Below are 24,046 nucleotides of genomic sequence, written 5' to 3'. Positions count from 1 at the left end.
TGCATCATTTCACATGGTTTCAGTATTTTCACCAAGGAAATCCCTAATTAACTGGGACAGTTTTCTAATATTACAAAAGTAAGCCAAAGTATGCATCTTTTTTAGTGGGGGGAAAGACTCCCTTTTGAATAAAAATGAAACAAAATCTCTAAATGTAACAAAAATGACAAAAGTACAAAGCTAATTTAGAATGCCATTAGAAATATATATGGTAAGTTAACTTTTATAAAAAGATTTTGCAGTAGAAAAGAATAAAAGGGGAAAGTATACCGATTCTTTTTGAAGGGCTTGCTTTAAAACACTATTTCTGAATAAGATGGAAATAACCCCTGAATTTTTTTTTGTTTGTTTTCATTTTAAGTAAGTCAGCAGAATTATAAGAGATACTGAAGGACAGCAGAAAAGGTAAAAAAATAAAATAAAATAAAATAAAATAAAATAAAATAAAATAAAATAAAATAAAATAAAATAAAATAAAGATATCTTCCCCCACAACTAAAGCACTACTGACAAAATACAAATATTTACGTCATTTTCTTCCACTTCATTAGTGTTTCAAGTTGTGGGTAGTCACTGACATAATGAAATGATTAAGACATATTAAAACTGTAACTTCATACTATTCCAAGTGATATAGTTCATAACATTAACTTTAAAACTCATACAAAATAAGTAATCATAGATAAAATGTTAGATTATACTGCTGTATATAGTACAACAGCCTAGCTTATTTTGTCTCAATAAACAGGATGTTTATAGCATAAGTGGGTCATTACATAAGCAATAATTAGATCCTTCTAAGAAATTATTCAGAGGGGGGAAAAATCTATGGATATATTATTATAGCAATAATTAGATCATTCCAAGAAATGATTCAGAGAAAAAAGTAAGTTACATATATAAACTGATTTATAATTTGGATGTGAAAAGCAATCTGACAGTTAAAGTTATTAAATGGAAGATTCAATTATAACTGCAATTCAGGCATACTAGAGATATGTGTTACCTCAACAATATCCGAGTTGGTTCTGCTTTCATGAGGTTCATTATATTCTGTATACTTGAGAAGAACTTTGTCCATATCAGTGCTGGCATACTGAAACAGTTTGTTAGAGCTGTTGAAAATGATGAGTGCTATTTCACAGTCACAGAGCACACTAAGTTCATAGGCTTTCTTCATTAATCCAAACTTTCTCTTTGTAAAAGTGACCTAGACCAAGAAAAAAAAAAAAGGTATATTTTTAGGAAAAGCATTAGCAGTACCTGAATACAGGCTACCTAAAGATGAGCCCTCTTTTAATACTGAGTCAGATTCCAAAGATGAAAAAGGTTCCTAGCTTCACACTCCACATGAGCCTCTACTCCCCCATGTACCACAAGACTACAGTCCTACATTTAACTTCTATCTCCCGACAGAGCAGTCAGTTTCCTGAGGAGGTTTCCCTTTATCCTTCGCTGCCAGTCTGCTGCAGAAGGCAAAGAACCGGAGAAGGACACAGCTGATCACTGACCCCTTATCCAGTTTAAAATTCACAGCCTAGGGATGGACAAATTCCCCAAAGTCCTCAAATTCGTCTTTGAATATTTTTTCCAGTTTCTAACTGGAACGTGTCACCTTAAGTCCTCTCAAACAGAGACCAATTTTTGTTTGTTTTAAATATTATATCTACTATTTTCAAGAGCCTGAAAGGTATATCCTTTCTGCTCCCTACTCTGTCTTACAAATTATTTTTCCTTCCTTCTCCTTCAAAAACTTCAGATGTTTTCAAGTTCACACCATGAAATTTATACCACCAAATAATTCTCCTTGTGATAGGCACCAAATGACCCCCTCATGCACTGATAACTATCACCTGATACTTTTCTTTCTAGCCCTACTCTTATCTCTGGTGATTTCAGTATCTGTGTAAAATATCACTGCAAAAACATCTCCCAACTCCAAATGATCCACTTCCACATGTCAAGAACTCACTCCTACTGTTATACCTTTCACCAAAAATCACCTCCAAAATCTCAACTTCACGTATTCCATTTTGCCTCCTATCTAGCTCTTCTATTTTGCATTACTTCTCCAGAAATTCTTTAACCTATATCCAGTCCTCCAATCCATTTTTACCTCACCACTTTGTTACTGTCTATTCTCATGTCCTTTCTTTCCTCTCTAGATTTCATGGTCCATCACTATTTTCACTCCCTTACAAACACACATACTTTACCAAACTTCTCTCATGAACATACTTGCCTGGCACAGCCCCAACCAGGAACTGACCCCCAATACATACACCAATTATCCCTGTATCTTTATCCAAGTAGCTGACAACTCCTGGGAACACACAGGCATGCGCGCGCGCACACACACACACACACACACACACACACACACACACGCCCCTCTGGTGTTTCTGAACTGATGACCATAAATCTCAGCTAACACTCAACACTGCCTAACCATCATAACTTGGTTTGTTTCTCATTAGCCCATTCTCCAAGTCAACTATTTCCCACCTTCTCTGTCTCAAGTCCACTCTCTGCTCATAACTTTGCCTCAAACCACTTCCCATCATCATATCTATCAGTGTAAACACTTCACCTGTAGCTTTCCACATTCACCCCTCTGCTGTTATTGCTGACTTTTCTGTTCCTATTCCTTTCCGGAAGTATCATTGTCTCCCATCAAGCTGTCCTTCCTCTCCACTAGATCAAAGACCAGAAGCACAGAAGCATGTTCTAGCATCTCCTTGGACTCCATACTGCCCCTCCAGTTGCCCCTCCTCTTTGATCTACTTCACAGTAAACATGTTTGAAAGAAATGTCTGTAGTTGTCATCTCCAACTGCTTACCTATTCTTTCCTCAACTACTGCAATCAGACTTCCATTCCCCAAATTCCACTAAGACTTGTCCATGTCATCATCAGCAACCTAATTAATGTGATTAGAGTCAATGGTCACTTTTTTCGTTCTTACCTTACCATATACCTCAGCAGCACTTTACACAGTTGACCATATTCACACTTTCTTCTCCAGGTGTTTTATGACACAACACTGTCCTCATTTTCCTCCTAATTCAGTGCTTCCTGTCAGCTTTTACAGCTATATCCTCTTCCTTCAATGAGCAGAAGGAAGTGCCTCACCTCTAATTACTGAAGTACCTCTAAGCTTTAGATTTGGGCTCCTTTCTCCTCTTTACCCTCACAGTCCTTGCCAGGTGATTGCATCCAGTTCCATGATTTTAAAAACAAATATGCTCTTTCCATATTCTTCTCCATTTCAGCACATGGCACCACCTCCCATTCACACAAAACCAAAAAAACATGTAAGAGTTATCCTTGGTCCTTCTTATTCCCATAATCTGCCCTATCCAATCCATCAGCAAATTGTGGCGACTCTACCTCTAAAACGTATCTCAAATCTGTTCACTTCTATTCACACCACTATCAGCCTGGGCCAAGTTATATCACCTCTCATGTATATTACTGATATAATCATTACATTGAATTTTCTGCTTCATCTATTATACCCTACAATATACGTGCCACATACCTGCCCAAGTGATGTTTTTGAAACATAAATCAAATTATATAAGTAAAAGTTCAGAGCTTTTCACTGCATTAAAAGTAATATCCAAACTCATTAAGTAAACAAAATAAATTATCTGGCCTCAAACTCTCTATCTAAAGTTATTTCCCTTCACTCTCCTTTACATCCATTAAACTTCACTGATGTGTGGGGCGCCTGGGTGGCTCAGTCAGGCGTCCGACTTTGGCTCAGGTCATGATCCCGCAGTTTGTGGGTTCGAGTCCTGTGTTGGGCTCTGTGCTGACAGCTCAGAGCCTGGAGCCTGCTTTGGGTTCTGTGTCTCCCTCTCTCTCTGCCCCTCCCCCACTCTTTGTCTCACTCTGTCTCTCAAAAATAAATAAATGTAATAAAAAACTAAAAAAAAAAAATTCACTGGTGTGTGTTTATGTACATATGTGCACACATGTGTCTTCCTTAACTACCAGCTACTTTCCTCCTTAGGAATTTTGTTATTTTCCCTATCTGTGGTACATACTTCACACTGCATGTTCCTAATGGTTCCTTTCCTAACCTTTTGAAAAGAAATATCATTATTTAATCTTTAAAAAACTCCTTATAATATAAATGCACAAACACATATATTAACTTTATATAAATGCATATATATGGAATGTAACATTTTATGCTTGCCTCCCTACTTTCTCTTGCACCAACATCATCCCCTTAACCAATGTTTCTGATTTAGTGTTTTTCATTCTGCATTTTTGTACAAGATTGCATAACCATATTCACATGCACATGTATACACACAGAAGGGATTTTTGTCAGCCATTTTATAAAACTGGGACTCTACCAATACTCTCTATTTCGCTCATTCAACCACATCTTGTAGATATGCCTCTAAGTCAAATGGTATACTAAGGTATTCTTTTAAATAACTTCACAATTGTTTCATATAAATGTTACAATTGTTTTGCTAGTATGAAAGATATAAAATAAAAATCTCATTTCTTTAACATGCATTTTCCTAATTAGTAGTGATTAGACATCTTTTTCTTGTATTTGTTGTTATTTGAGATTTGCTTTCTCTAAACTGCTTATCTTTTGATCATTTTTGTATTGTGATGTGCTTTTTACTTATCTAAGTAAAAGCTCCTTGTACAGATATATTAGCTAGGTTTTACAAATACTTTCCCAAATTTCTCATTTACATATTAACTTTGTTTACATAATATCTGTCATTAAAAAGTTTTAAATTTTTATTACTGATTGCAATACTGTGTCTCAGAATCCTGGCATTGTATTATATCACTATAGGAATATAATGAATATAAGAATACCATTATTAAAGTTCACTATTTTAAAATACTGAACTTTAAATCATTTATGTCTTGAAATGTACCTAGATGTATTTGCTGCATTAAAACTCTGAATTTACCAAAGTTTAGTCAGAAATGTTTTTCCAGGGGCACCTGGGCAGGTCAGTCAGTTAAGCATCTGGTTTCGACTCAAGTCTTGATCTCACGGTTCGTGAGTTCAAGCCCCACACCAGACTCACTGCTGTCAGCACTGAGCCCGCTTCAGATCCTCTGTCCCTCTTTCTCTGCCCCTCTCCTGCTTGCATGCTCTCAAAAATAAAAAAAATAAAAAAAAAAACCACTGAAAAAAATTTTTTCCATACTTCCAGTACTGAAGAAGAGGAAGAAAATGACAATCAGCAAAGCAAAAGCATTTATTCCAAGAATAATCCTTACTCTAGTCAAAGACTTTCAAATTAAGTGAGCTATGAACAAATCAGCAGTAAGACTGAGACAAGTAATGCTGCTTCAGAATATCCATTAAGCATGATGGAAGAAAACTCCATAGTTCACTATCAGTAAGTAAAGGATGCCAGTCCCTGTTTTCCTTTCCAAAAATACTTACTCAAAAACATTTCTTCTAAGTTATCAAAGAGCTCAAGATGAAGAAAGGAGTTGGTGGAGGACAATTTATAATAATCTCTTCTCTATTCCTCCAACTTACTCCAAGCCAAAAAGAGCTTTTTCAGCAACAGAAAAATGTGCATAAGAACACACTTCTACTTCAGTGACACCAAAGACATAACGTTGAAAACTATAGTATCAATATTTCACTTTCAAGTTTTATGAATAAAATCTTTTTTCATCTTATCTATAGCACTTAGTCGATTTTTTAAACACTCTGGTTTATTGCTAACAACTTATATGAGAATATAAAATTAACTTTATATTCTTATAAACTCTATCATCCCTTTAACTTGTTTTTAAGTATTTTCAAACTTACAGAAAATTTTCAATTAGTAGTACAAAATTTTCCATATATCTTCAACCAAACTCCCCAACTGTTAACATTTTACCATGTTTTCCTTCCCTAAATAAATACCTGTACACAATTTTTTTCCTGAATTCTTTGAAATAAGACAGAGGTTATATATAAGGTCCCTTTGCCCCTAAATAATTTTTTTTTCAATTGACGAAACATCATTTATTGAAAAGACATTCCTTTTTCCCCATTGAATTATCTTGACACTTTTGCCATAACCTAAATGCCAAAATCTGTGTAGGTCTATTTCCCAACTCTCTATTTTGTTCAATTGGTTGATATATCTATCTTTTAGCCAATAGAAAATTGTCTTGACTATGGTGGCTTTAGATTTAGTCTTAAAGTTTTATATGTTTTTTCAACATAATACTTAATTTTTTTTTATTTACATCCAAATTAGTATATAGTGAAGCAATGATTTCAGTAGATTCCTTAGTGCCCCTTACCCATTTAGCCCATCCTCCCTCCCAACAACCCTTCCAGCAACCCTCAGTTTGTTCTCCATATTTATGAGTCTCTTCTGTTTTGTCCCCCTCCCTGTTTTTATATTATTTTTGTTTCCCGTCCCTTATGTTCATCTGTTTTGTCTCTTAAAGTCCTCATATGAGTGAAGTCATATGGTATTTGTCTTTCTCTGATGAATTTCACTTAGCATAATACCCTCCAGTTCCATCCACGGAGTTGCAAATGGCAAGATTTCATTCTTTTTGATTGCCGAGTAATACTCCATTTTATATATACATCACATCTTCTTTATCCATTCATCCATCGATGGACATTTGGGTTCTTTCCATACTTTGGCTATTGTTAATAGTGCTGCTATAAACATTGGGGTGCATGTGTCCGTCCCTTCACAACAGCACACCTGTACCCCCTGGATAAATACCTAGTAATGCAATTGCTGGTCGTAGGGTAGTTCTATTTTTAATTTTTTGAGGAACCTCCATACTGTTTTCTAGAGTGGCTGCACCAGCTTGCATTCCCAGCCCTCAAATACTTTCTTAAAAACAAGGACAAACACAATTACCAAAATCAGAAAACAAGGATATAGCACTATTATCTAATTTACAAACTTTACTCAAGTTTCACAATTATCTCACTCATTTCTTTTATAGGGGAAAAAAGACTTTGGTTTTTTCCCTAGCTCTGGGATCCAATTCAGGATTCGATGTTGTATTCAACTGCACCCTGTTTAATCTGAAATACTTCCTCAGTCTGTCTTTCAGGACCTTGGCACTTTCTCTCAATTAGACTTTGATGTTTCTTTTTGATTGTTTAGACTGCATTTTAACAGCTTAGAAGTGATATTGTCTCCACAATATGTCACATGAAAATGCACATGAAATCCATTTGCCCCCTAACTGGAATTGTTAACTTGGTTAAAACAGTGTCTGCCACATTTTTTCCTTTGCAAAGTTACTATTTTCCCCCTTGTAAGTAGTAAGTATCTTATGAAAATTGCCATGTAAATATCCTGTTCACTTATCAAACTTTAATAAACTGATCGTAGCATCCACTCAAGATTCTTACCTAAAAAAATTATTACTATGCTGGTTGTCAAATGGGGATTTTCTCATTTCATAATACATTGTACCTACACTTACTACCAGTTGCATTTTATTGTAAGACAGTTTGCTTTTCCTCCATTTATGCATTCATTCATTCACGTCAGTATCAACTCATAGGTTATTTTATTCTATGAGTTATAATCAATTAGTATCTTCATTTCTTTTGATGTTTAAATGGTCTTTGATTTTACCAGCAAGAGATCCACTATGCTGGTTCCTATGGTATTCTTTTTCTTCCTCAGGAACTGCAATTATATTAAGTTGGACCTCTCTTACCAATCCCCCTTTACAATCACCTTCTCTATAACCCCTTGAACATACTTATTTCCATTCACTTAGTCGTTTTCCTGCTTTCCTTCAGTGATCTTACTAAGGTTTCATTACAATCTATTCTTCTATGGTCACTGTGTAATTTAGTCTTTGCTTTGATATATTATCTTTCCTTTTCTTTCTGGAGTTCAATCACTTTGTTTCATCTATGCCTTAAAAAAATCCATTTCTATTCTTCCTATTTGAAAATTTTGAGTGATTAAAACAATTTTTTTAACATTTATTCATTTTTGAGAGACAGTGTGCGAGTTGGGGAGGGGCAGAGAGAGAGGCAAACACAGAATCCGAAGCAGACTCCAGGCTCTGAGCTGTCAGCACACAGGGCTCGAACTCACAGACCAGACCACAAGATCATGAACTGAGCCGAAGTCCGATGCTTAACCGACTGAGCCACCCAGGAACCCCAGGAATGATGATTTTTTTTATGTCACATTCCTAAATACTTATTTACAGAAAATTGTTTCAGCTTGGGAGTTATCATATAACAAGTTTCTTCCACTTTTCCATTGTTTGGTGGCAACAAATTCATCACCTGAACAGCTGTAAATTGTCATTTTGTCATCTTCTTTGTAACAGTTTGTATAGGTAGAACTGCTGGCATCACGGAATTGCAATGGAAAGGACTGGCAGTGGGAGGGTGGATTAATTAGCCTTCACTCAAGAGCACCTCTTCTTTTAATGGAGTACAGTATGGTCTCTTTAATGGAAGGCTTTTGAGGGGTATCAGCAGTAGGGAGAAGAGTTTTCTATTATTCAATATATACTTTCTGTATCTTTTATTTGACGGATTCCTACTTCCCTTCTTTTCCATCTAACAAGCATTTTTCAAAGATTACCTCTGCCTTGTTTTATACCTTCTTCTCCCTCAAACAGTTACCTTTCCAAGACCACTTCCTTGAATGGAATAAATTTTAAACCCTTTACCTCCAGTCTGTTTTATCTACAAGTAGTATTTTTCAGAATTTTGTACTTAGGGTAGACTTTCCTTTTTTGGTAATGATTTCAAATCAACTTTAGACAGTCATAAAGTCTCTTCTCTTTTCCACATAGTTTTTTTCTAAAGTATGCTTGCTTCCATCAAAGACTTGCAGAACTTGAAGAAAACAGCATATTGTTACTTGGTAATATTTTCCAACTTCAAGTTAAAATGAATTTGGACATTCTTTGCTTTCTAGTTGTGCCAAGGCTATATATAGGTTTTGTATAATTCGAATTGTTTTTTTATGCTTTTCTGTATTGATTTTTTTGAAATTATGTTGGAAGAATCAAGATTTATGCAGCCCCCATGACCTTGATTACTAAGAATTCCTCCCCAAATTTCGAATCTTTGTTTTCATTACTTGTTTTGTCGTGGTTTCTGGAGTTCTCTGATCCTTTCTCATCTTGTCATTTTTGGTCTCTTTTTTGCACTTAAAGAGTCCCCTTTAATATTTCTTGCAGTGCTGGTTTAGTGGTTACAAACTCCTTTAGTTTGTGTTTGTCTGGGAACCTATCTCTCCTTCTATTCTGAATGACAGCCTTCTTGGATAGAGTATTCTTGGCTAAAGATTTTTCCCATTCAGCACTTTGAATATATCATGAAACAGATTTATAAATTTCTGTACATGAAACATGTTAGATATTTAATTTTATTTTAAGCATTATCAAATTTAAAGAATCCTCTTTCAAAAATATTTACTTGGAGAGAAAGCATGTGTGAGTGGAGGAGGGGCAGAGTGGGGGGTGGAGAAAGAATCCCAAGCAGGTTCTGTACTGTGCCATGTATCTTCTTTATCCATTCATTAGTCGGTGGACACCTGGGTTGCTTCCTTATCTTGGCTATTAATGCTGTAATAAACACAGGGGTACATATAGTTTTGTAAATTAGTGATTTTGCTTTCTTTGGGTACATACCCAGTAGTGTTATTCTTGGATCACAGGGTAGTTCTATTTTTAATTTTCTGAGCAGCCTCTACACTTTTTTCCACAGTGCCTGTACCAATTTGCATTCCCACCAACAGTGCACAAGGGTTCCTTTTTCTCCATATACTCATTATCACTTTTTTCTGATCTTTTTGATTCTAGCCATTCTGACAGGTGATCTCTCATGTGGTTTTGATTTGTATTACCCTGATAATCAGTGATGTTGAGTATCTTTCCATGTGTCTGTTGGCCATCTCTAAGTCTTCCTTGGAAAAATGTCTATTCAGGACCTCTGTCCATTTTTAAATCAGATTGATTGTTGTTTTAAGTATTGATTTGTATAAGTTCTTTATGTATTTTGGATATGAACCCCTCACTGGATATATCATTTGCAAATATCTTCTCCCATTCAGTAGGTTACCTTGTCATTTTGTTGATGGTTTCCTTTGCTGTGCAAAAGCTTTGTATTTTGACACAAGTCTCAATAGTTTATTTTTACTTTTGTTTCCCTTGCCCTAGGAAACATCTACAGAACTGTCTATAATTGATTTCAAAGAAATCACTGTCTATGTTTTCTTCTAGGAGTTTTATGGTTTTGAGTCTCACATTTAGATCTTTAATCCATTTTGAATTTAATTTTGTGTATGGTTTAAGAAAGTGGGCCACTTTCATTCTTTTGCATGTAGCTGTTTTCCCAGCACCATCTGTTGAAGAGACTGTCTTCTCCCCATTGTATATTCTTGCCTCTTCTGTTGTAGATTAACTGACCATATTAAGTGTGAGTTTTCTTCTGGGCTCTCTATTCTGCGCCATTGATCTATGTGTTTGTTTTAGTGCCAATACCACACTGTTTTTTATTACTACACTTTTGTAGTATATCTTGAAATTTGGGACTGTGATATCTCCAGCTTTGTTCTTTTTCAAGATTGTTTTGACTATTTGGAGTCTTTTGTGGTTCCATACAAATTTTAAGATTATTTGTTCTGGTTCTATGAAAAATGTTATTTAGAAAGGAATTACATTAAATCTCTAGACTGCTTTGGGTAGTATGGACATTTTTAACAATTTTTGTTCTTCAAATTGATGAACATAAAATATCTTTATATTTATGTCATCTTCAATTTCCTTCATCAATGTATTACGGTTTTCAGAGTACAGGTCTTTCACCTCTTTGGTTAAGTTTATTGCTAGGTACTTTATTATTTTTAGTGCCATTTTAAGTGGGATTGTTTTTCTTAATTTCTCTTTCTGCTACTTCAGTATTTGTATATACAAATATAACAGATTTCTGTATATTAATCTTATACCCTGTGACCTGACTGAATTCATTTATCAGATCTAGTAAGTTTTCAGTGGAGCCTTTAATGTTCTCTACATATAGTATACCATATCATCTACAAATAGGGACAGCTTTACTTCTTCCTTACCAATTTAGATGACTTTTATTTCTTTTCCTTGTCTGATTGCTGTGGCTAAGACTTCCAGTTCTAAGTTGAATAGAAGTGGTGAGAATGGAAGAGTGGATATTCTTGTCTTGTTCCTGATCTTAGAGGAAAAGCGTTCAGTTTATCATCACTGAGTATGAGGTTAGGTATGGGTTTTTCATATACTGTCTTTATTATGTTGAGGTATGTTCCCTCTAGGCCTACTTTGTTGCAAGTTTTTATCATGAATGGATGTTGCACTTTGTCAAATCCCTTTTCTTCATCTACTGAGATAATCATATGGTTTTTACCTTTCTCTTGGTAATATAAGATATCACATTAATTGATTTGTGAATATGACCCATTGGAACCACTCTTGCAACCTGGAATATATCCCACTTGATCATGGTAAATGATTTCTTTTTAATGTATTGTTGAATTTTGTTTGCTAAGATTTTGTTCAGGATTTTTGCACCTGTGTTCATCAGAGATACTGGTCTGTTGTTTGCTTTTTTTTGTATTGTCTTTATTTGGTTTTGGTATCAGGGTAATGCTGGCTTCATAGCATGAATTTAGAAGTTTTACTTCCTCTTCTATTTTTGAAATAATTTGAAGAGAATAAGTATTAACTCTACATGTTTGGTAGAATTCACCTGTGAAGCCATCTGGTCCTAGACTTTTGTTTGTTGGGAGTTTTTGATTACTGATTTAATTTCATTGCTAGTAATCAATCTATTTCTTCCTGTATTAGCTTGGGTACATTATATGTTTCTAGGAATTTAACCATTTCTTCTGGGTTGTCCAATTTGTTGGCATATAAGTCTTCATAAATTATCTTATAATCTTCTGTTTGCTGAAGTGCCAGTTTATTTCTCCTCCTTCATTTCTCATTTATTTGAGTCTTCTTTTTCTTCTTGATGAGTCTGACTAAAGGTTATCAATTCTGTTGATCTTTTCAAACAACCAGCTCCTGATTTCTTTAATCTTTTCTATTATATTTTTAGTCTTTATTTCTGCTCTAATCCTTATTATTTCCTTCCTTCTACTGGCTTTGAGTTTTTTGTTTGTTTGTTTGTTTGTTTGCTTGTTTCCCCCTAGATCCTCTAGGGGCAAGGGTGTGTTGTTTGAGATTTTTCTTGCTTCTTCCTTTATTGCTACAAACTCCCCTCTTAGAACAGCTTTTGCTTCATCCCAAAGATTTTGGATCATTGTGCTTTCATTTTCATTTATCTCCATGTATTTTTTTTTATTTTCTCTTAGAAATCTTTGTTGACCTATTCATTGTTTAGTAGCACGTTATTCAGTCTCTGTGTTATTGTGTGAACAAACTGAATAAACTGAAAATCAACAACTCTTCTTAGATCCCTCAGAGAATTGGGGTCACAGAGCAACTTGTGCCCCCCAAATTGGAGACAGACAGGCAGACACTGAAAGTCACAAACTGCCAGAGCCACACAAGAAACCTTCACAAAAACCAGTACCAAGGTAGGAAAACATGAACTATAATTGATGTATTGCTGGAGGCTCAGTGTAGACAAACATAAAAGTTAAAAAATCCAGGCAGAGATGGGGTGCCTGGGTGGCTCAGTCAGTTAAGCATCCAACTTTGGCTCAGGTCATGATCTCACAGTTCATGAGTTCGAGCCCCACATCAGGCTCTGTGCTGACAGCTCTGAGCCTCGAGCCTGCTTCGGATTCTGTGTCTCCCTCTCTCTCTGCCCCTCCCTTGCTCGCACTGTTTCTCTTTCTCAAAAATAAATAAACATTAAAAAAATTTTTTTAAAAACAAAAAAACTCCAGGTGGGGTCTAGGCTTAGGGGGGCATGCATACACTTTTGTGGATTTTACACTTATTAGGTTCTCACAGTAAAGATCAGAGAAAAATCCCCTTGTGCTTCCAGCAGGGAGAGTGGAAAAAGTAGCCATTTTGAAATATGCCAGAACATTCTATTCTTCAGAGGCCTCCCTTCAAGACAAAATATTTTATCAGAGCCTAACTTACAAGGGTATTATCAGAGTCCAACTGACCTGGGGGAAAAAGAAATATCCAACTCCAATTCTCTCTAGCCTTTAATGTGAGCAAAGGGAAACAGTCAATCCATTCTATCCCACCTAAAGATGGGGTGCAGGGACTGAGAAACACTTATAAAGTTCAGAGTCCACAGGCACAGGTTCACTAGAAGACTGACCTAATCGTAAGACTACAGAACACTTCCCCTCTCCCCATATCTCACTACATTACTAAAGGCCTTTTTACTATAATTCCTTTTACCCAGTACATAATGTCTAGCTTCAACAAAAGATTACAAGGCATACTAAATGGCAAAAAAATAGTCTGAGGAGACAGGGCAAACATCAGAAGCATTGAGATATAGCAAGAATATTGGGATTATCAGACCAGCAATACAAAATAACTATGATCAACAGGCCAAGGAAAGTACTCTAATGGAAAAAGTAGACATTATGCAAGAATGTGTGGGTAATGTAACTAGAAAGATGGAAATTCTGAAAAACATTTTTTTTTACATGATGATGACAACAAAAAACACTAACAGAAATGAAGAATATCTTCAACGGGTTCATTAGCAGGCTGGAAACTGATTAAAGAAAGTATCTCTAAGTTTGCAGATAAGTCTACAGAAACTTCCAAAAGTGAAAATCAAACAAACCAAAGGCAAAAAAAAAAAAAAAAAAAAAAAAAAAAAAAAAAAAAAAAAAAAAAAAGAACAGGATATCTAAGAACTATGGCACAACTAAAATATATATGTGTAACATGAATACCAGAAGGGGTAGAAAGAGAAAGAAAGCAGTATCTGAAGCAATAACATCCAAGAATTTCCCCCAAATTAATGTCACACAGCAAACCACAGATCCAGGAAGAAATGCCACACAGCCCCCAAAACAACCTACATAAACCCCCCAAAACTACATGCAGGTTTATTATATATAAACTACAGAAAATCAAAAATAAATAGTCTTGAAAGAAGCCAGAGGAAAAAAACACCTTACCTACAGAAGCACAAATATAAGAATTACATCCAATTTCTCCTCAGAAACAATGTAAGGGATAAGACAATGAAGTGATATATACTGTGGTAAGGGGAAAAAAACCCCACCAACCCCAAATTCTGTATCTTGAGAAATTATACTTTAAAAGAAATAAAGACTTTCTCAGACAAAAAAAAAAAAAAAAAAAAAAAAATTTGAGGGAACTCACTGTCTGTAGCTCTGCCTTACATGAAATGTTAAAAGAAATTCTTCAAAGAGGAGTACCCTATAATCAGAAATGTCAATCTACATAAAGAATATCAAAGAAGGAATAAGGGAAGATAAATTAAAAACTTTTGTTATTCTTAATTGACCTAACATAAGTTTGTTCAAAATAATAGCAACAACGTATTAGATGATTATTGTGGAATGAATTATAGCAATGACATAAGGAATGGAAAGGAGGAATTAGGAATACTTGTTATTATAAGGTCACTGTACTACCCACATGTGAAGCTATACCTGTGAAGTGTTAACCTGAAGTAGATTTGGATTAGTTGCAAATTTATATTGCAAACTCTAGGGCAACTACAAAAAAAAAAAAAAAAAAAAAGAAAAAGAAAGAAAGAAAAGTATAACTGATTTGCTAAGTTCAAAGAAAGCAAAATGGAAGCTTATAAAATACTTAATTAAAACCACAAAGGGGCGCCTGGGTGGCTCAGTTGGTTAAGTGTCCACCTCTTGGTTTCAGCTTAGGTCATAACCTCATGTGAGACTGAGCCTTGAGTCAGGCCTCTCTGTACTGGGCCTGGAGCCTACTTAAGGTTCTCTTTCTCCCTCTCCCTCTGCCCTCCCCTATTCGCTCATGCTCTCTCTCTCTCAAAAAAAAAAAACAAAAAAACAAAAAAACAAAAAACAAACAAACAAAAAACAAACAAAAAAAACCCCAAAACACAAAAAGCAAAGAGTGTAAACAAAATAGGAACAAAGAGCAAAGTCAACTAGTAGAACACATATGTGGTAGTTATTAATCCAACTACATCAACAATCACTTTAAAAGTCAATGGTCTAAATACACCAGCTAAAAAACAGATTGTCAATGTATCAAAAACAGTAATAACATGCTGTCTACAAAAAAAACCACTTTCAATAAAAGACATATATAGATTAAAAATAAAGGAAGATATACTTTGCTAGTACCAATCAAAACTAACAGCTACATTAATTTCCATCAGAGCAGATCTCAGAACAAGGGAAATTATCAAAAATAAATAAAGGCTAACCAATGATAAAGGAGTCAATTCTCTAGAAAACAAAACAATCCTTAAAGCATACAATCCTAACAACAAAGCATCAGGATATATGAGGCAAAATGATAAAACTTCAAGGAAATAGAAATTTAGTATCATAGGAGGAAACTTCAACACATCACTATCAGAAATGTTGGATATCAGTTCCAACAGACAGAAAATCAGTAAGGACATAACTGAACTCAACAGCATCATCAATCAATTTAATATAATGGACATCAACTTCATCCAATAACAATATAATTACTCTCAAACTCACATGGAATATTCACTAAGATAGACCACATTGTGGGCCATAAAACACCTTAACAAAGTTACAAGAATAGAAATCACATGTTATATATTCTCAGATGACAATGAAATAACAAATCAGTAACTAAAAGCTGGCTGGAAAATCCCCAAATACTTACAGATTAAGCAGTGTAATTTTAAATAACACATAGGTCAAAGAAGAAATCTCAAGAGAAATTAAAAGCTATTTTGAAGTAAATGAAAATGCAAATACAACTTAAGTTTTGGGATGCAGTGAAAGCAGTGCTTAGAGGGAAATTCTTAGTATTAGATCCATAAACTATGAAAGAAGAAAGATCTAAAATCAATAATGTAAGCTACCACCTTAAGAAATTAGAAAAGCGAGTAAATTAAATCCAAAGAAAGCAAAAGAAATAATAAAAATTGGAGCAGAAATCAATTAACTTGAAAATAAATCAAGAGGGGAAAAAAAATCAACAAAATCTAACCATGATTCTTTGGCAGAGGGGTGGGGGAGAAATCGATAGAATTGATAAGCCTCTAGTCAGGCTAAGCTGGATTCACTGGTGAATTCTACTAAACATTTAAGGAATCATACCAATACTTTACAATCTCTTCCAGAAGACAGAAGCAGAGGGAACACTTCCTAACCTATTCTATGAGGCCAAGACTACTCTAATACCAAAATAGACAGACATTACAAGAAAATAAAACTACAGGCCAACAGCTCTTATGAACCACAGATGTAAAAACACTTCACAAAATATTAACAAATAGAATGTAACTATATATCACATCCATGTGGGATTTAGCCCAGGTATACATGGCTGGTTCAACATTTAAAAATAACCCAGTTTAGGGGTGCCTGGATGGCTCAGTTGGTTAAGCAGCCAACTTTAGCTCACGTCATGATCTTGCTGTTCTGGAGTTCAAGCCCCTGTCGGGTTCTGTGCTGACAGCTCAGAGCCTGAGCCTGCTTCATATTCTGTGTCTTCCTCTTTCTCTGCCCCTCCCCCGCTTGTGCTCTGTCTCTGTCTCTCAAAACTGAATAAACGTTAAAAAAAAAAAATTTTTTTTAAATAACCCAATTTAAAAATGAGCAAAAGACATGAATAGATACCTAAATGAAAAGGATCATACAGATGGTATAAAAGCATATGAAAAGATGCTCAATATCACATGGCATTAAGGAACGGCAAATTTAACAGTGAGATACTACAACATGCCTTACTAAAATGCTGATAATCAAAAACACCAACAACACTAAACTCTGGCAAAGATGTGGAAAAATAGGAACCCTCAGTCACTGATGGTGGGAAAACAAAATGGTACAGCCACTTTGGAGAACAGACTGACTGCCAGTTTCTTACACAACTAAACATACTCTTACCATACAACCCAAAAATCTCACTCTGGTATTTACCCAAATGAGTTGAAAAACTTCTGCCCATATGAAAACCTACAAATGGATGTTTATAGCAACTTTTAATTCATAATTGCAAAAAGGTGGAAGCAACCAAAATGTCCTTCATTAGATGAATGGATTAACAAACTGTGGTACATCTAGACAATGGAATATTATTCAGTCCTTAGAATCAAGCCAAGAAATGACACACAGGAACCTAAAATGTATCATTACTAATGGAAGAAGACAATGTGAAAAGACTACATACCACATGATTTGAACTATATGAAATTCTGGAAAAGGCAAAACTATGGTCAATAAAGAGATAAGTAGTTTCCAGGGGTTAGCAGGAGGAAGGGATGAACATGTTGAGTTCTGTAGAAGATTTTTAAAACAGTGAAACTATTCTGTATGATATTATAATGGTGGATGCATGCCATTATACATTCATCAAAACCCCACAGACCATACAAGAGTGTACAACACCGAGAGTGAACCTTAAAGTTAAACCCATGGATCTTGGGCAATGATGGTGTGTCAGTGAAGGTTTAACAATATAACAAATGTACCATACGCTGGTGTGGGATGTTGAGGGCGGGGAGGGGGCGAGGCTGTATACTTGCGGGAACACAAAGTATATGCAAACTCTCTACTTTCTGTTCAGTTTTTCTGTAAATCTAAAATTGCTCTAAAAAAAAGTTTATTTTAAAAATGGGTAAAAAAAAATAAAAGTCCATAAGGGTACCTTTAAATAGTCTTTAGAATTGTGAAACAATTTTCTCTCTTCATCAATACCTATGATATGTTTTTTGTCCTATGAACTTTGTCTAGTCATTGATCTAGACTTAGAATCAATCATTACAACAGCTAGTGAAGAAGCTGAGGATCTCTAACACAATGGAAAGTAATTGTTTCCACCACAAACTTTTTTCACAGGCATAAAATTAATTGACTACACTATTACATTACAGCTATAATGTATACATGTAAAAGAGAAGCAACAATGAAAATGCATTTCACTGTACAATTCAAAGATGTTCCTTATTTTTCAATAAATTTCATTTCCTATGTAGCATGAAAAAATTAAAATGTAGTATAAAAGTTTTCATTGAAGTTAGGCAAGGTGTCTGTTTTCTTCCTTTTGGGAACATCAAATGAATTTTCTATCTGCACGTCTTAGTATTTAACTACTTTACTCTCCTAATTTTATAGAGATCTAATCTCCTTAAAATTCTTAAAACCTTGTATTTCCTTTGTATTTTTCAGTATACAAAGCACAAAGCACCACATACGACATAACCACAAAATATCCTGTTTGCTAGTGAGCTGACTGAAATCAGGGTTGAGAAAAAGTTTTTTTTAATTTGAATTTTTTTTTAACGTTTATTCATTTTTGAGAGAGCATGAGCGAGGGAGGGGCAGAGAGAAAGGGAGACACAGAATATGAGGCAGGCCCCAGGCTCTGAGATGTCAGCAGAGAACCCAACACAGGGCCCAAACCCATAAACCATGAGATCATGACCTGAGCCAAGTCTAACCTGAGTTCAACAGACTGAGCCACCCAGGCGCCCTGAAAGTTTTTTTTATTAAAACTTTCATTTGACTAGAAAATTTAATTAGCCAAAACAATCCAGCCTGTGTGGTACTTATTTATATGAAAGTTGTACCACATATCCAAAATAATTTTTATGAACTATTTTTGAATACTGGCCTACATTTGATATTTTCAAATTCTCAGCATGAAACACAAATTACAAGTTGGATAAAAAAATCTCAACATCTATTGAAATATTTGTTTTTACAAATAGATTTTGGGAGCTAACAAAAAGAAAATGGAATTCAGTGGGAGAAAACAGGAAAAAGAAGGAAAGGATACTGATTACTTTTTAAGGTAAAACCATTCTGCCTAGGATATTAGATTATACCAAAATAACAAGATACAAAGCAAGAAAATATATTTTGCCCCTACTTTAGAGTTTGCAGTTACAAGTTTTTGGTTGTCATGCAGGGATTTTCCTTCTCAATTCAGCTTTACAACACATTTAAAAGTGAGTATCAGTCTCCTAATAAGTATACTGTTAATTAGTAATGTGGCAATACAGCTACATTTCAGCTGATAAATTTCACATGAAGCAGGTAACATAACCTAAAATTCAGCTACTTAGAGAATACAGACTACCTAATTACAATTTAATATTTAATTTACTATTCCAAGACAAGTGCTATTTTTAAGCTGAAGATCGAAATTTCATTAAAAGGACAAATTTGTTATTTTAAGTTCAAGAGAAATATTTATTTTCAATTCGAAATGGAAGAATGAAACCATGTTTACTCCTCTTGTAAGTCACTAAAAACATGAATGAATGAATGAATGAATGACCGACCGACCAACTATGGGTTTTCTTTAAGGAAAAAGTAAGGCCTCCAAAGCATAAATTTTTATCTGCCAAACTGGAGAAATTTAAATACAAATGAGATTCTTCACAAAAGTAACAATGTCACAGGCCTGTGAAGGTCTAGCCAAAGATCCTTTGATTAGTGCTGTAAGACTCAAAAGTGAGGTAAGATCTTGAAAGAAGTGGGGGAAGAAAACCAATAAAGACCCTGTTTTAAGTACAGAATATTAGGGGATGTAAAACCAAAAAAAAAAAAAAAAAAAAAAAAGAGAGAGCGAGAAGTCTTCTTTGCTAGTTTGTACCTAAGATCATTGCTAAAGGTAAGAGATAGCATAATGACCTAAAAAGTAAGCCAGTATCACTCAGAAAAGAATCAGGGAAAAAAAAAATCATGACAGATAAAAACCACAGTAAGGAAATTCAAAGAATTGAAACAGAAATAAAACATTAAAATGAATAAAGATGTTGGATATGGTCAACAGATAATAAATACTAAAAAAGCACAGAACAATTGGAAAAGAAAAAAATATTTGTTTAAAAATAAAACCATGTTAGAGAAATTACTGCCTGTGCTCTCTTCTAGGATTTTTATGGTTTCACATCTCACATTTAGGTCCTTAATCCATTTTGAGTTTTTTTGTGTGTGTATAGTCTAAGAAAGTGGTCCAGTTTCATTCTTTTGCATGTGCCTTTCTCTGACACTGGTCATAGCAACATCCTTCTAAATATGTCTCCTGAGGCAAGAGAAATAAAAGCAAAAATAAACTATTGGGACATACTGGGAGAAATAAATATTGGGACGATTGGAAGAAATAAAAACTTTCTGCATAGCAAAGGAAGCAAATGACAAAACTAAAAGACAACCTACCAAATGGGAGGAGATATTTGCAAATGACATATCCGATAAAGGGTTAATATCCAAAATATACAAAGAACTTTTACAACTCAACACCCAAAAAACAAATACTCCAATTAAAAAATAGGCGAAAGACATGAACAAACATTTCTCCAAAGAACACATTCAGATGGCCAACAGACACGTGAAAAGATGCTCAACATCACTCATCATCAGGGAAATGCAAATCAAAATCACCATAAGATAATCACCTCACAGATATCAAAATGGCTAAAATAAAAAATGCAAGAAACAACAAGCATTGGCAAGAACATGGGGGGAAATAAAGAACCCTCATGCACTCTTGGTGGGAATACAAACTGGTGCAGTCACTGTAGAAGACAGTATGGAGGGTCCTCAGAAAACTAAAAACAGAACTACCCTAAAATCCAATAATCACACTATTGGTGTATTTACCCAAAGAATACAAAAAACACTAATTCAAAGGGGAAGGGATATATGCACTCCTATGTTTACTGCAGCAATATTTACAAACTATAAAAGCAGCCCAAGTGACTGATGAATGGATAAAGAAGGTTTGGTATATGTATACAATGGAATATTATTCTGCCATGAAAAAAGAATGAAATCTGGCCATTTGCAACAATGTGGATGGATCTAGAAAGTATATTTCTAAATGAAATAAGCCAGTCAGGGAAAGACAAATACCATATGATTTCATTCACATGTAGAATTTAACAAAGAAAAAATTTAACAAAACAACAACAACAACAAAAAAAAACAACAAAGGAAAAAAAGAGAGACAAACCAAAAAACAGGCTCTTAACTATAGAGAACAGATGGTCACCAGCGGGGAGGTGGTCACCAGCGGGGGCTGGGGGGGGGGGGGCACGGAATGAGTGAAACAGGTGAAAGGGATTAAGATAAGAGTACATTTTGGAGCACCTGGGTGGCTCAGTTGGTTAAGCGTCCAACTTTGGCTCAGGTCATGATCTCACGGTTTGTAAGTTCGAGCCCCACATCAGGCTCTGTGCCAACAGCTCAGAGCCTGGAGCCTGCTTCAGATCCTGTGTCTCCTTCTCTCTCTACCCCTCCTATGCTCACAATCTGTCTCTCTCTCCTCAAAAATAAATAAACATTAAAAAAAATTAAAAAAAAAGATAAGAGTACACTTTTCTTGATTAGTACTGAGTAATATACGGAACTACTGGATGGATTAGTCTATTAAGCATCTGACTCTTGGTTTTGGCTGAGGTCATGATCCCAGGGTCATAGGATTAAGCCCCACATCAGGCTCCTCACTGAACGTGGTGCCTGCTTAAGATATATACTCTCCCTCCCTCTCCACACCACCCTCTCCCCTGCCTCTTCTAGCTCCTGAGCTCTCTCCAAAAAAAACAAAACAAAAAAAAGTATAGCCATACCAAATGAAAGAAAACAAAACAACCAAAATATTGAAAAGGCACATAATTTCCATGCACACACAAACGATAAATAACCAAAACTCATGGCATATTTTGGTTAAGTTACTAAATGTCAAGTCACTTGTTAGGAGAAGAGAAATACATACTCAGTCTGATACTGGTAAAGCTCAAAGCTGAATACCTTGAAATCATCTCTGCAATGTTCTAGGGAAAAGCAATGGGGTCCTAGAATTCATTATACCTACCCAAGTCATATTTCAAGTATAAAGCAACAAACACTCTCAACATAAAAGTACTCAGGAAGTATAGCACCCATAAGCTCTTCTTGGAAGAAAAAACAAAATAGAACTACTTGCTGAAAAAGTCCAGTCATCTAAGTAAAATATAAATTGAAAGACACTGGATTTTTTTCAGTTTTGTTCAATGCTGCATACTCAGCTTCTAAAATGCCACATGGCACTGAGTGGTGCTAAAAAATTCTCTAAGTGAATCCATAAACCAGGAAACAGATTAAAACAACAAAAGAATGCAAAAGCCACAGTAAAGGACCAGTGATAATCAATGAATCCTTTCTATTTAGAACTACAATTAAATAACTGTGGAAATTAGGATTACAGAACAGAATACAACTACTAATTTTAACAATATAAAAAATTGCCAATCAGATTTCTGAGAACACGTTGATACAGGATCTACCTCCCTCAGAATTAACCCAGTGGAACTAAAAGTATTATGAATCGTAAGGAATAGTGGAGAAAAGTGTCAGAAACCCCATATTATGCTGGAATACGTACTTGGTGGCTGGGGGGGGGGGGGGCGGTGCAGGAATGTCATGTGTGGAGGCCAGTACCCTGAATAAGAAACCCCGGTAGGGTTATAAGAAGACAAATTTTAAAAAGAACAGCTGTGGTTCAGCCTTGTAACTCTCCTCTTCGTTCCTGGGACACTCAATGCCTGCCACTTCATAACAGGGATTGGCAGCAGTGCTGGTGCAAACAAATGTCCTCTAGAGTAACATCAGAGCATCACAGAAGCACTGTTTAAGAGGAGAGTCAAAAAAACACAGGCAGGAATGGACTAACCTTTGGCACTGATTTCCCAACCATTCTTAATCAAAACCTGCAGGGTTCGTAGATTTCCATCTAGAGAAAGTAGATCTTCTTCCAATGTTCTGTTCCTTGGGGAACTCAGTGTAAAGCTGTAATCTGAGGAGTTCTTGAAGGATACAAGGAGTGATATGATGGTGACATTTTTGATGCCTGAGGCCCTCTGACAAAGTCAGTTAACATGGTATAAAATAGTCTACGTATACAAACAATACCAAAGAATAAAATCCAAGTACACTGGCAAGTCAAGAAATATGATCAGACTAGATTTAAAAAAATCCAGCCATATGCTACTTATAAAATATATAGATAAAGCATAAGGACACAGTAAGGCTGAAAGCAAATGCAGAGAACTAGACCATATCAAGAAAATATTAGCTAAAAGAAAGGTGTAGCTATATTAACGTAAAACAACGTAGATTTAAGATGAGCATGCCTCACTGAGAATAGACAATATATTGAGAATATATTGAAACATTGACCAGAGAATATATTGAGAATATATTGAAAAATTGACCAAGAAGGTAGAACAATTCTAAATATGTATGAGCCTAATAAAATGTCTCAAAATATATAAAACAGTACATATTAAACTAATAAAATACAGAAAGAAATTGACAAATCTTTTAGGTAAGATGGAGCAACTGGTAGAAGACCAAAGAACTCACTGAGATCCACCAGATAAACAAACTAAAATACAAAAGAGATCTGTTTAAAGACCCTGGAAAGCTGCTGAAGGAAGAAGGATTTACGATGCCAAGATTCTAGAGGGGTGAGAACCTGCCTGATGTAAAACGGTGTTCTGTGGCAGCTTTTCCCCTACCGGCCTCTACAGATGCTGGGTACAGGGCAACTAAGCTTCCAGCCTTTGTTTGCACAGTGGATACAGAGCTCTGATACAGAGCTTTTGTCCTAGGTTTTGAAAACACAAAACTGAAGACTCCAGGGGTCAATAAACTAGTGAGAAGGGAGGAGTAGAAGCTGAGGTGGTCACTCTGAGGCTGCATGGGGTAGGAGGTTAAAAAGAAAAGCAGAAATCCTCAAAAAAGTAGAGTGGAGTTTTCTGTAATCTTCCAATGCTGAGAAAACAAGAAATTTAAGAAATGCTCCAAGGACTGGGCCCCAAGAACACACTGGTATCAATGTTGAAAGCTTTGAAAGACTACTCCCAAAAGTAGCCTCCTTTAAGGGCAACCAAAAGCTTCATCAAAACTGCAGCCTAGCTTCCA

General features: G+C 35.3%; 1 protein-coding gene across 7 annotated transcripts in view; it reads right to left on the bottom strand.

The window, feature by feature from the left end:
• The window catches only part of MEF2A (myocyte enhancer factor 2A), a 163,799-nt gene that overhangs the window by 63,780 nt on the left and 75,973 nt on the right, over positions 1-24,046 (bottom strand). For all 7 annotated transcript variants that reach the window (XM_023254974.2, XM_023254973.2, XM_045058880.1 and 4 more), the window contains one exon: positions 1,007-1,210. In XM_023254974.2, coding sequence (XP_023110742.2) covers positions 1,007-1,210 — 204 coding nt within the window. The remainder of the gene's footprint in view (positions 1-1,006; positions 1,211-24,046) is intronic.

The sequence above is a fragment of the Felis catus genome, chromosome B3 (genome assembly GCF_018350175.1).
Source record: "Felis catus isolate Fca126 chromosome B3, F.catus_Fca126_mat1.0, whole genome shotgun sequence".
Classification (NCBI taxonomy): Eukaryota; Metazoa; Chordata; class Mammalia; order Carnivora; family Felidae; genus Felis; species Felis catus.
Note: the sequence above shows the minus strand (reverse complement) of the source record. Positions and strands in the feature narration are given on the sequence as shown.